Source organism: Pyxicephalus adspersus, chromosome 3 (assembly GCF_032062135.1).
Source record: "Pyxicephalus adspersus chromosome 3, UCB_Pads_2.0, whole genome shotgun sequence".
Taxonomy (NCBI): domain Eukaryota; kingdom Metazoa; phylum Chordata; class Amphibia; order Anura; family Pyxicephalidae; genus Pyxicephalus; species Pyxicephalus adspersus.
This window is the reverse complement of record NC_092860.1, coordinates 133,761,883-133,776,209: the sequence shown is the minus strand read 5'-3', so window position 1 is coordinate 133,776,209 and position 14,327 is coordinate 133,761,883. Positions and strand designations below refer to the sequence as shown.

Below are 14,327 nucleotides of genomic sequence, written 5' to 3'. Positions count from 1 at the left end.
TGATTCATTTTCAAGGTTTACCACACAAATTCAACATTTGACAGCATCTTGGGAGCGCGCTGTACGCAGGTCAGGGGTCAATGTCCCACTCTGACTAAAATCTATTTGTATAATAAGAACCTTTGAGACCTATAGAAACAAAACTCCTGTATAGCTGTAAAAATGCATCACCTAAGGGACGTGGTTATTTTTATGCCCACAAACGAAAAAAAAAAGAAAAAATAACGCTTAAAGCAATAGACAAAGAAAATGCATACCCTAAATCCCAGGCAGAGAATAAACGGCTTGCTGTCGTTTGCAAGCCAAGCACTTGGTTCTGTTCAGTTTTACCTAAAAAAGCAAATTTATTCCGTACCGAGATTTAATACTCACGTTTATGGTAGATTTTTAATTTAAAGAAGCCCTCCTGATCAAGACATAAAAAACACGCCCCCCCACCACCACCACCACGACTACTACCTCTAAAGATGAGAAGAAAAAAAAAAAAAAGTCTCCAATTAAGAAAATATTTTGTGTTCTGCTGAATTCATGTTACCGTACTCTGAGCTCTGACATTTTGTTGCCATGGCAACCGAAAATCAGCTGATTAGTTGGCATGGCAACAGAAAAGATGTAATCCCAGCAGACACACTCTAATCAATGCCCCCAGCACAGATGGTCTCAGGAGGATCAACAAGAAAGAGGCTGGCAGTCATTCAGAGGATCACGTGCTCCTCCAGACTAGACCAGGAAAAAGAAAAAAAGAAAAAAGAACATTTCTTTACTAAACCAATAGGAGGTTAACCCTTGCCTGTCGTGAAACCATGCAGCATCTCTTTAATGATAACTATTCTGCATATAAAATCCGGATGATTGTGCGTATAATTAATGTCAGCCACAAAACTATGAGGCTTTGTTGAGTCTCATATTGGGTATTAGGGGACCCTGTGTACCCTAAGTGGGACCCAACAACATGGTTGAAACAAAGTAAACTTAAAGTATAATTTTATTTAAGATGTGAAAATCGTAAAACAAATGCATAGATTTGTTTATATTTTTTTAGTCTTATGGTGGACCCTTCCCATGGCGGTGTTGCATCCACCACCGGTACACATTCCCTAATGAATTGATATTTCTACTTACTGTCAGTGACATGACTATGGACTTTGTAAAGGGCTGCGTAATATGTCGGCGCTATATAAATACACAATAACAAGAACAGGAAAGGCAAATTAGAAACTTAAGTTTCATTAAAGCAGCACATTTTTATTATAGCAACAAAAGAAAAGTGACTTTAATATGGGTGTAACAATTCATGGATGTGTGTCTTAGTGGTAATTCTGCAATGAAAGCTTGGCCAGAAAATAGGGTTTGCCTTTTAGTGATAGGTTCGTTAGGGCTTCTCCAGAGATTGCTAGGGGTTCTTTGAGCAATGAGTAAATTGTTCCTCTAGGTCAGTTTAAGTGACACCAATGATCTGTTTGACTGTAACAGCGACATTCTTCCCATGGACCACCACAATAATGTACTGTAAGCTGTGGATATAGTTATTACACAAGGGGTTCATCAAGATCTGAAAGTTGTTTCAAGGGTTCCCCCAAGTTAAAAAGGTTTAGAAAGGGTGCTAGAGTCTATCCAATGTGTCTGGAGTCAAGTTTTTTTATATATATATTAAAATGATTATATTGATTAAGATGGCAATTTTTTGTTTTTCATTTCTTATAGCCAGGTATGCTTTGTGCTTTCGGTTGTTTATTTGTATTTATTTATTTTTTACGCTGAAAGCTTCCTTTTGAAAATAGTGTCAAGACGCATTCACAAATACTGTATATAGACCAATATAAAAAGCAGGAATGCAGGGTAGCTTTAGGCATCCTCTCCTATATTCTCTTCCAAGGTGTTTCTTTGGACAAAGTTTATTCTTTCTATATGCAGTGTTTCTCAACCAGGGTTGTGTGAAACCCTAAGATTCCTCCAAAGGTTAGTAGAAGTTCCTTGAGCAATGTCAGGTCAGTTTAAGTGACACTAATGTTTTTTTTGGCTATCTGTAAGGATGACATTCTTCCCATTGGCCAGCAATGTAAGATGCATTATTCCCACTGACCCCCACACTAATGTACTGTAATATTATAATTTTAGAAGGGGTTCCCTTAGGTCGTCAAAGTTATTTTAGGGTTCCCTCATATTAAAAGGTCAAGAAAGGCTACCTTATACTGTTGAAGCTTTCCAACCGGCCAGGGGAGGCAGTTGATCATAGTAACGGGTCAATAGAAATGTGTGTGGGCTTATCAGAAAGTTTCAAAATGTCACTTTATACATGATTAAATGCAAAAACACAAGAGCGGAACTTCACCATCAAACCTCAAAAAATGTATATACAATCTTTACAGTCAAATGGCTCTGGTGAGACTGCACACATCAAAGGTACCCAAACTTGGGGACCCAAGATAGACACCAAACAACAGATACGGTGCGCAAAGCCATTCTGTGAAAGAGTCCACAAATATCTGTATACATTGATGTTGAACAGTAGTGATTTGGGGCACCATCTTTCATGTTTTCACTCAATCTGTCAGCAGCTTTTGCTATTCCTCAATAACAGAGTGTTTATAAAGCTAGTTTCCTGGGAAAACTGAAATACATACAAGCACAGTCTAATGTTTCATCCACCCATTACTGTGAAACACAAGCTCCAAGTTAGCTGAAGTTTGTAAGTTATCTGGGGATTGAGGTGATGTGAAGGTCTAAAAAATCTAAAACTGTTCCGGAAGAATGAGGAAATGGCACTGGACACAATTCAACTTACTCATATGTTCTCAAAATTTCATAAGTTGGTAAAGGCCAATCAGATCTATCTTGAGGTAGCAGTAAACACGAATGACTTAATTAGGGATGAGTATATATACTTACCTACTTGAATTATACTAATTCAATGATAAGAAATTTTGTTGAATTTTATACAGAAATTTAATAATACTGCTAATTAACTAAAAATGTATTGAAATTAATTCTAATTTTTCAGTTAACTACAAAGTTTCTGAACATAGTATTGTCACTAAAACAAACAAAATACATTTTTTATTTGCAACTGTATAATCTGCCATAGCTTTTCCAGAGTCAACTGGCACAATCCTTTTAAATGTTTACAGTGTTATTCATTCACAAATGCACAAAAAAACTATTCGAATCATATGCTCTCAGTAGCATGTGCAATGCAGAAAGAAGGATAAACAACCATAGGAACATAGAAGGCTACTTGGATCACAAAGATCCACTTGGAGCAAAAAGAAAAGGAACACAGAGGGTGACTTGGAGCACAGGAATAACAACTGGCATGGACAGGGCTAGTGTAGCACTGTTGCTAACACATTCCTAATCTGTTACAATGGGCCTGATTTATTAACGCTCTTCAAGGGAGAATACTCTTTCATCAGTGAAGCTGGGTGATCCAGCAAACCTGGAATGGATCTGGTCCAGCGTTCAAAACATTTGCTAGCAAATAGCAAATTAATTTAAAGAAATTCATTCCAGGTTTGCTGGATCAGGAGTTTGCAGGTTCTCCCCGTGTCTGCGTGGGTTTCCTCCGGGTACTACGGTTTCCTCCCACATCCCAAAAACATTCCGTTAAGTTAATTGGTTTCCCCCTAAATTGACCTTAGGCTACATTTATGACATATGACTATATTAGGGACATTAGATTGTGAGCTCCTTTGAGGGACATTTAATGACATGACTATGGGCTTTGTACAGTGCTGCACTACCTAAATACTGTGTAATAATAATCCCCTCCAGCCTTGGATAGCATTATTAAATCAGGCCCACTAACTACAACAAACAGAACAGCTGTCCTTTTGGTAAAAACCCAGAGGATTGGCCTTGTACCTAATCACAGACTAAGCTTGACACCAAGATAAGCTTTTGTAGGACTGCTGGTACCATGGCAAAAAAATGGTTGGACTAGGAAATATACTAGAAAAAATGAAAATGCCTTATGCAGATGTTCTCCTCAGATTCAGAGAAAAAAAAGTTGATATAGGTGACCAAACCACAAAACTAAAAATTCTTCAGTTGGTAAAAATGTAAGGATACAATGGCTTCTAAAGCAACAAAATAAACCTACCCTGTGTCATTATCCTACTGATTAAAGAATATACAGAGTTTGCCGAAGCTTTCTGATAAAGGAAGGCCTGGAACGTACGAGGAAGGAGGTAGTGTAAGGCCCAAAAAAAAAAACATTACATTTTAAAATATAAAATCCCCCCAACCAAACCAAACTGACATTCCTACTTCTCATGATTGGGTGTAAACCTATAAGTAACAAATGCCATTGAAGGTGTAAACTATGTATATTGTTACAAAATGGTTTTTAAACAAGTTATTTTATCTACATTCATTTTATACATACAGTATTTTTTTCCTTTTCAATTAGAGAGACAAACAGCTTGTGGACCAAACTGATGATGTGACCAGATTCACAAACAGCAGTTCTTACTTTGAAATCTGCTGCCATAAAGGGGTTTGATTTACTAAAAGATAAAAGGCTAAAAAAGTGAATGTTTAACTTGCAAAGTGAATATTGGTAAATAGGGCCAGCCTGTATGAATACCCTGCACTGCTCAAAGAAAATAAACAGAATTTTTAGTAGAACAAGATTGCATTTTCAAAGTGAACACAGATTTCTCTTATTTGCAAATACTAACTCTGGAAGTTGACATACAGTTTGTAAAATTAATAGCCTTTACTCCTTAAAATAAACCCTTATTAGATACAATCAGGATTAAAAAGCATTTAAGAAACTAATATGGTCTAACTATTATTATATGTCATAAAATTGGGTTCTCACTAAAAAATTAAAAAATACCAACTGATATTTTTATTAAACTATTCAAAACCAACTAATTCTCAGTAAACCATTGGAAAAGTGCTTTCTTTAATGTGGAGATGACTCTTCATTCTGCAGGCAAATAACAGCAGCATAGCCCCCATGTTGCTGCTGTAGCTGCTTTGATGGTGGCAACCATGATAGCAATATCGGCAGCAACCCCTAGCTTTAGTCACAGGGAAATTACATTTCTTTCAAAACATTTGCCATACTAAAGTTCTTTCTTATCACACTATAAGAAGAAAAAATAATAATAATTTGCCATATTGCCTAAAATAATATCAGGACAATATGGTTTCCTTTTTGTTGTTCTAATGACACTAGTCTATGCTACCAAGGTATAAGTATAATTTTGTAAGAGAGAAATAATTGAATATTCTAAGTGATACTTGAATTGTTTGAACTAACATTCCAATTTTCAGCACAGGCATTTGAGAGATCCACTTTATTAGATTAAATTAGAGTACTGTTTTGACCTTAAGAAAAACAAAAAGCTTGTTCTGGAAAAAATGTAATTCTAAGTTTCTGTTCATATTGTGCACTGTATACAAACCCTTTGCTTGCTCTGTTTAATTCCTGTTATCTGTTTGTATTCTGCCCTGTATGGAAACCCTTTGCTTGCTCTGTTTGCTGGGTATAATTCTAAGTATCTGTTCCTATTCTGTACTGCACCATGGCCTCTAGCTTGATCTGTATTTAATGTAAATTAATAACCGTATTGGAATCTTTTGTTTGTTCTATATGCCGGGTATAATACTCAGTATCTATTCGTATCCTGCACTGTATAGGAATCCTTTAATTTCTCTGTATATTGGCTAATTCTCAGTAACTGTTCTAATTTTGCATTGTATAGTAGACATTTGCTTGCTTTGTGTGCTGCAAATAATTCTTTGTATGTTCTTTTCTTGCACAACAGTGGTCCTTTGCTTACTCTGTATGCTACATGAAATTCTCAATATCTCTTCTTATTCTGGACTGTATAGGAACCCTTTGCTCGCTCTGTATACTGAGTATAATTCTCAGTATCTGTTCTCATGCAGCATTGTACAGTAGCCCTTTGCATACTTTTTATGCAGGATATAACTTTTGTTATCTGTTCTTATTCTGCACTGCACCCTTTGCTTGTTTAGCATGTTGGGAATAATTCTCAGTATCCTGTACAGTAGTATTTCTCTTGATCTCTATTCTGAGTGTAGTACTTAATATCTGTTTTAATTTTGTATATGGGAAAACTGTACAACAACTCTTTTTTGTCCTGTATGCTGGCTCTGCCAGGTTGATATTTCTGCATATAAAATGTGCAGTATAATGAGTAATTAAGTAAACATTACAAGTATAAGAATGTGCTCATTTAAATAGACAATGTAAAATAGTGTCTTATAATTTCCATAAGGCATCTCTGATAAAGAATGCAATGTGCAGACAAGAAAAACGTACATATCACAGGCTTTACAACAACAACATAGAGATTATGATGCATATTAAAAAGACAGGCAGCACTTTAGGTATTGTGTGTTATTTTTTCCAAACTCTGGACTAATATAAATGAAGACTGAAAACTGTATGTAGGATAATAAGAAAGTGGCATGTGACTTAATTGTGTTTATGATACATAGTGGTCCTTTGTCATGCTTATAGGTACAAAATGGGAGAATTATACAAAACAGCAAAACAAACATTAACTACATTTAATGAACGTAAATGGCAATACCATCTTGCAAAGTACCAGTCATCTGGCCACTATGCAGAGAAGAGGGATGCTCAAGTCTTTGGTCACAGAGGACTCCATTGAGTATATTCAACAGGCCAGCTAGGATGTATGTAGGCAACCCATCTATGTGCTCACTTATTTCACTTTTCTTCTTGTGAACTATGATGTGGGTAATGTGCTTTGAATTAAGACAGCCTTTTGAAAAAAGAATAGACTGGCAATGCACCCTGAAATACTGAAAATAACACATATTCCTTGTCTAATGCACAGCCCTACACTACCGTGTACGTTACTACATCAATGTGTTGGGATGCCATTAAAGATGAATAGTAATGTACATTGCAGTAACACATGCATTACCACAATGCACAGATCGAGTTGGACAGTGTATATTAAAAGGATTCCATATTATGCCCTTCTAATCCAAGCAGCAAAGGTTTTCTATGGGCTGCATTGTAGAAGCTCCAACCCTAATGCTGTTTATATGGCTAGTGTACCTATATGCTAACGCAATTGTTTACTCACATAATAAATAATATCCATATACTTGACTATATATAAAAAACAACTACTATTTATACTGTAAATAACATACTTGAAGTCAACAAATGTAACCGCACATTGAATAAGAGCAGCAGTGTTATAATATTGGAGGAATGGAAAAAAATCAATCACTCCTAAACACGGGGAAAAAAAAAAAATCAGCTTTGTTATTACCTTGGTGAACATGGGTTTCCCATGCTGAGTGACCATGGTACATTGATCACAGTCCACGGTGATGGATGAGTTGTGGTAGGATTCTTTGGAGTGCTTGAGAATGTAATAGAGATCAGTGACACCCCCTTCAAACACTGTGCTAAAGTATCGAGGAATGAGAGTCCTTCCAATTGCTGGGGAGGGAAAAGAGAGAAAAAAATAATTAGATTTCAAAACCAAGATCCAGGCTGCTGGCTGTGGCCTTAGTATTTGTCGTTTTGGAAAATGTTTTATTACCGGGATAAAATTGCATTAGATAGTGCAGGATGTTGATGGCGTACATAGTACAAAATCTGAATGTCATTTAGTGGCCCATACATATTCTATGTAGCATCAGTCATTTGTTATAGCATCAAAATACAGCTAAAGAGATAATACTAAGCTATTACTAAGCTATTACTAAGCTATTACTTGTATTTATGTTGTATACAACCGAAAAAAATGTCTCACAACAATGACCATGCATGTTACAACTGGATTGTCTAATCTCCCTTATATGTGTCATATATGTAGTGTATGAGTCCATCTGATTAGATATAAAATAAATGTTTTGTTAAGATTAATCACTGTTTTTCAACCGTGGCTTATCCTGAGGTTGCTAGTGAGTTTCTTGATCAATGAGCAATTTGTGCTGCTCAGGTCAGTTTACCGGTTACCAATGAGAGTTTTTGCTGTAAGGGTGGCAGCCTTCCCACTGGCCAGCATTGTAAGAGTAATTTTTTCTGTTGACCACCACATTATTATACAGTGAGCTGTCGATATTGTTATTATAATAGGGGTACCTCTATGGTAAAAAAAAAAGAAACACTGAGAGAGACCATTGCACATGATTTAAAAGCCTAACTTCAAGCTCCGGATTTTACTCCCGTTTGCCCCACATTTGAAGATTTCCCGACCTATAAACAAAACCTTTTCATACATTTATAGGTATGTTTCCATGGGTGTGTGGTTGGTTTTGCTAACATCTTGTAACTCTTTTGCAACATCTTGTAACTCTAATGACCAAGACAAACTCTGCAGTTGTTTCTTTTTGCATATCAAAGCACATCTTACTCCAGAAGTTAATGAATGTCTAGGCTCCATAAAGATTTTTTTTGGCTTTGTGATTAGCTGACAGTGAGGATTTTATACAGTAACTGACAGCACACTGCCTAATAATATGTTTGGACAAACATCTGTCCTAATTGCATTTATTAAAATAATGTACCTGTTCTGACTTACATACAAATTCAACTTAAGAACAAACCTACAGTCCCTAACTCGTATGTAGCCTGGGGACTACCTGTACTTGTGATCAATATAACAGTTCATATATAAGCCTCCTGTTCTACAACAAATCAGTGAAATCCAATGCAAACATCAGTGATCTTTCAATTGTATCCAATTGTTAGCCCAAAATAACCACAATCTTCAGTTTTAGATAGATCTCTGTCCATCCTATCATGAATAAGATATTATTACCTATACACCAACTTATATTTTATATATTACTTTTACACCAACAGATCAATTTATTGGTCCACTGTAAATACACAATGTCATCAATTGAAATAATCCATTAGCACTTTTGAGATTAAACTCAAATTATGCAGAAGAGATCACTTATCTGCAATAAATTTAATATTCACATAAAACATATGTTAGCCACAAAACATTTAACAGGTTAACATTCTGCAGTGTTCAGCACTAGCCCATCAGTTTTCAACCATCTGGATCCCATGATACTGCCCTTAGGATGCATCCAATGCCCCCCTGACATTTCTCACCCTGACCTCATCAAAGGTCATTTGTTAATGTGTGCACATTATATTACATTGCCATTCCTTAAAGATAACATCCCACTAAGGAGATACCAAATCATAACCCATCATTGCACTGTAACGCATGTAGTTAATAACATTATCAAGCGGTGCCCTGGAAAAAAAACTTGGTAGACTTTTATGAGGACCCATTGGATCCATCAAAATTGAGCTTCAATATTCTTATTCAAAAACATGCACAGAACTGTAACTAGACACTTTAAAATGTTCAGGTATTACAAGGTGATTGTAATAAAAAGTATTGTACTCTGGCAACTGAATGGGGTTAATGCTTTAGGTACGGGATAGATAAAGTGATTGGGACAAACTAATATTTAGAGGAGTGTACAATTGTCAGCTTTTATTCACTTTTTTTTCAAAATAAAACTTCTGTAACTGCTTAAGAAGAGAAAAATAAACCAGACTTTTTTTTGTTTGTCAATTGCCTAAAGTTCATTTAGATGGAATAATAATTTAGGTATCCATTTATTCAAAAATGGTGTTTTCAGGATAACAATTACAACAGCTTCAAAGCATTACAGTGAGTTCATACAGCCTATGTGAAAGAGGTGAAAGAAAATCAGAGTATTTTTTGTAGCAGCATTGAAAGTTTACTTTTACTGTGAAACCCTATGTTCTTTATTGGAGAAATTTTCATGAAATTAAGGCTTATTTTCATGATTTCATGAATTAAACATGCCAAAAATACAAATTAATTGCAACGCCCCTAAATTTGGTCACCACAATTGTTTAGTAATCTGTGGGTGGTGGGAATGTGTCGCAGGTGAAATATCAATGTCAAAAATGCATATTTTTAGATTTTAAACTTAAATAAAATTCATAAAAGTAGCTTTAAAGTTTTTCAAGTCCATTTCAGATTTTCAAGTCAATTTAATAGCCATTGAACATTGTACAGAAAACTTGCTCAGGATAGGGATAGGAAAAAGCAGGTGGTAGGAACATGTCACAAACAAAAAAAGTTAAAGCTTTACATAATATATCAAAAAATGTACCATAAGCATATATATTATAATAAATGTTTCATAAAAGTAACATAAATTTCTAAGGGAGGTGGGGTAATTCTGGAATTAGATAGCGATTCACCATGGCTACAGTACAGGTCAAATAGCATAATGCTAACCTTTAGAATAAATCTTTAAACTCAATGTTAAATTACTTATTATATTTTTTTTAATTCATCAATTTTTCAAGCTGCAAAATCCAACTGTTTTCATATTTATCCATGTGAATATACTAGAAACACATTATTCACTGGATCCCATCAAATTCGTCAGTTATTGCAAGATCCATTCTCTGATATAAAACTTTATTGATATATTAACATGCAAATTAAACCAGGGAACATTGGAAGGTTTTTCACAACCCCATTTTTCTTTTAAAAATTACACAGCTCTGCTTTTATTACCTGTGTTCTCAGTTTTACTGCTAAGTATTTGCAGTGAATTAAGAAACATCTAAAAATAAGACATTTTAGTATTCAGTTAGCTAAGGGCTGGCATTTTTCATGCCAGTAGTAAAAATGGCTGCTATTTTATTTCTGTAAACCTCATTGTGATTCATGCAAAAGATGTGCAAATTGTGATATGTGGGAAAATACATTTTGTTGTGGCTTTTTCTATTAAATAATAAGAGTTCTAGGAATCACATTTTTTTACTAGTGATATGCGTTGGCACTGTTGCTTTTGGTGCATACTGGCACAGTAGCTTGGCTCACAGTTTAACCCAATGATTCTTTTTATTTAACAATGCAGCAAATTGGATTTGCTTGGAGCTAGGTTTTGACTATTTCCATCACTGGCAAATGCAATGCTCTGAATAAACTTGTAAAATGATATAAAAGACAAGTTATCAAACAAATAAATGTTAATGTAATAAAAAAAAAGCAATCCACTTCTTTATGATATCTTATCTTATGGTACATCCCTATTTAGGCAGTACTCATCACAAAGGGGGGCCTTTTTTTGCCCAGAATGAATATCAACGACAACACCAGCACATCTGCTGAAAGTCAATTATCAATTTATATATTTCTAATAAAGGTAAAGTTAATAATAAAATTGGCTATAAAGAATAGCTTTTAGCACAGTTATGGCCCCCTTCCCTAGCAATTGCCAAAACTTGCCACTTACCTTTCTATAATCATAGGGACTTTGTAGGGGGGCTGCTGGAAGCCACAAGGGTCCTCTATGGAAAGCATGCACCGTAAATTCCTCTGTTTATTTCTAATACAAGGCTGTCAATCATCAACCTCAGGAGGCTTTCTATTGAAATGAATATAATGTTTTCACCCTCTAAACTACGAATATCATCACCAACTATACAATGAAGATGATTAAATTCATCGGTGTTTGAGGTCCAGTTGTCACCACAACTCCTTCCATAGAAACAGTAAAGAAGGTGTGTTGTTAGCTGAAATGTTACTATTTGTATGTTATTTATTTTTTTACATACATAATAAATATTTCCTAGGCAGTAATGTATAAAAACTTTCGTACTGGACCATTTAGATTGCTAGAATCCAATGAAGGTAGTAACCATTTAGGTGAGAAATTATAACATTCTTGTTTTTCTGCTGGCTTCTTTATAAAGTATATAAAGAAAAGAAAATACAGCAAAATTACCTGAACAAAGGTTAGGCTTTTGTGAGAAATAAATAATAATACAATAACTATAATCCCAACCCACACACTTTTACATGGTAGATGGGTTGGATGACTATAGAAAGCCAGCTAACAGAAAAACAACAAACATATGTGACTTTATTCCTTCTGTGGTCAGAAAAGCATGATCAGTAAGAACAGAATATGACAGACCACAATATAGTAAAAGAATTCTAAACAACCATTTTCAAGACTTTCAATAACTATTTTGCCAGGCTATCAGAAACTAGTAGAGAAGCATAGGACAGAGAAGGGCGTTGTGGCAAACAATTTTGTATATTCAAATTATGTACAAACAATCCAGAATAACTGTAATGTATATTTACAAACATAGAGAGGTACAGTACAAAATCAGATGTTTTTCGCCCAAGTTTTTGCACAATACAAATACCACTAAAACTATCTCTATGAAGAGAAATATGTTCATCGCACAGTACATAATCACAGTCGTCTTTTAATTTTCCCTACGCGTTTCGCCTTTATTAGGCTTCTTCAGGGATAATAATAACCTCATCAAAAAAAGACAAGAACAATGATTTCCTCTATATAGACACAATATTGACCAGGGGTCTACCACCACAAAGTAAAACAGTAAGATTTTATGTAAAGGTTTAAGAGAGAATCTTGGAGAGAAGTCTGACAATCCTATTACAGAGACAAACCTTACGCTCATTATTTTTTTAAACTTTATATTTACCTTTGTAGGTTGTCTTTGGTCTGACCCAGTAATGCCACAGTTCTTCTCCACCTACTCATGGATCCGGAAGGATGCAGAAAATGACACTATGTAATAGTGTGTCTTTCTGCAGCATTCATGCTTAAGTCTTGGGATGTGGACGAAGCTGTTATGCACTGGACTTACAGAAAGTGGGTTGAATAATGAAGGTCACAATTTAATTCACAAGAAGACCAATGTGAGATCCCTGATTGCATAAGTCTGTGGGAAGGAGGTGAGTATAGCAACCAGACCTGCTCACTTGCTGCAATATTCACTTTTTCTTTGAATCTATCTACTATAGTAAGTACTTTCTGAGTTTCAATTGTCTTCCAGACTGAATGAAACCAGCACCATCCAGCTTACATTCTGTGGGTTCTGTGGATTGTTACAGACCCACACCCTGGGCGGAACCATCATGCAGCTTGGGGTTACAATACTTCTGGACTGAACAGTTCTCACACATTATTTGGTAAGTCCAGAAAAAATGGACCCATGGCCACTGTTGGAGCCAAAGAAAACGGACTGAATTTTGCATGTATAATGAAATCTATTCATGATCAAAATGGATTGGTCTGTACAAAAAAAGTAGGTATGTCACAATAAGTTGATTTTATGCATATTAAAAAATGAAAAACAATATTTTTATATTTGGATGTAGTAAATGTTTCTGACAGATACAGGCACAAGAGAAGTGTGAAGAGCACAACTAATAAGCTAGCTGTCCAAGGAGAGAACAGTGTCTACCTGGGAGCAATGGGCTGCAAGACATCTGTCCATTTTTTAACAACCTGTGTGCAGCTGCAACTCACTGCTTTCATTTTACTGATTTAGCCAACTGATGGATGTAGCTCGTGCACTGCAAAAACTTCCTTTTCCTCCAGAAAATCATCAATTAATAATTAAGAATTAGGAAGATGTGTTTGGAGTGATTATAATACATACTTTTATTGGGAAACATATTGTCAGCCTTGGCTATAGTAAACAAGATTTTACCAAGATATAATGAACCCCTCTCTTCAACTTAAGTCTGTCCATGCACCCTGGTCCATTCTTGACTTTATTAATGAAAGAGTGATAAGTGTGCACAGCTACTAATTAATTGCCGCTCTTAAAGTAACATCAATTGCCTTAGAAAATCTGAATTTTATTCCAGCCCTGATGAAAACTCTAGTTGGATTTAAGTAGATTCCACAATTAAAGTTTAAAAGAAGAAGCTTTTGCTTGGCAATTATTCTAAAGAGGAAACTAATAGAGGTCAGTTGTAATCTTGAGTTTAAAACTAATGCTAATAGCTGACATAGGTTTTAGGTTTTTAAATGCTTTGTAAAGAAACACCTTTGTGCTTGTGTCTGCCTCTGGAGTTCTCCTTTATTATAATACCACTCAGGGTGATAATGACATGCCTTTCAATAAATCTATACCTTGCACTAATCTACTTCTAATGTAAGGATAATTTTCAGGACACAAATAAAAGTAAAAAAAAAAAAAAACAGTAAAAAATACAAGTAAATAATAATAAACAAAAACACAAGTAAAAAATAAAAATACCAACACTATAAACACTAACACTGAAAATGTGCTACTATACGAAATATACCCTAATCTTAATCTTTAGTTGCAGTTAGTCCTAAAGTAGCTCAACAAAGGGTCATTGGACACAAGGGCAGACATAGGGAGGTGCAGACTGTGCCAGTGCATGAGGGCCCTGTACCCTCCCCAGTATGAAGTATGCTACCCTGCAACAAAAGTAGAGGTTTTCTGATCACCAAATTACAGGTAGGCTATTGTACTACAGCTATGT

At 35.2% G+C, this 14,327-nt stretch overlaps 1 protein-coding gene across 5 annotated transcripts in view; it reads right to left on the bottom strand.

Moving 5' to 3' along the window:
• LDB2 (LIM domain binding 2) overlaps positions 1-14,327 on the bottom strand; it is a 177,657-nt gene that overhangs the window by 51,539 nt on the left and 111,791 nt on the right. For all 5 annotated transcript variants that reach the window (XM_072406414.1, XM_072406413.1, XM_072406416.1 and 2 more), the window contains exon 3: positions 7,290-7,462. In XM_072406414.1, coding sequence (XP_072262515.1) covers positions 7,290-7,462 — 173 coding nt within the window. The remainder of the gene's footprint in view (positions 1-7,289; positions 7,463-14,327) is intronic.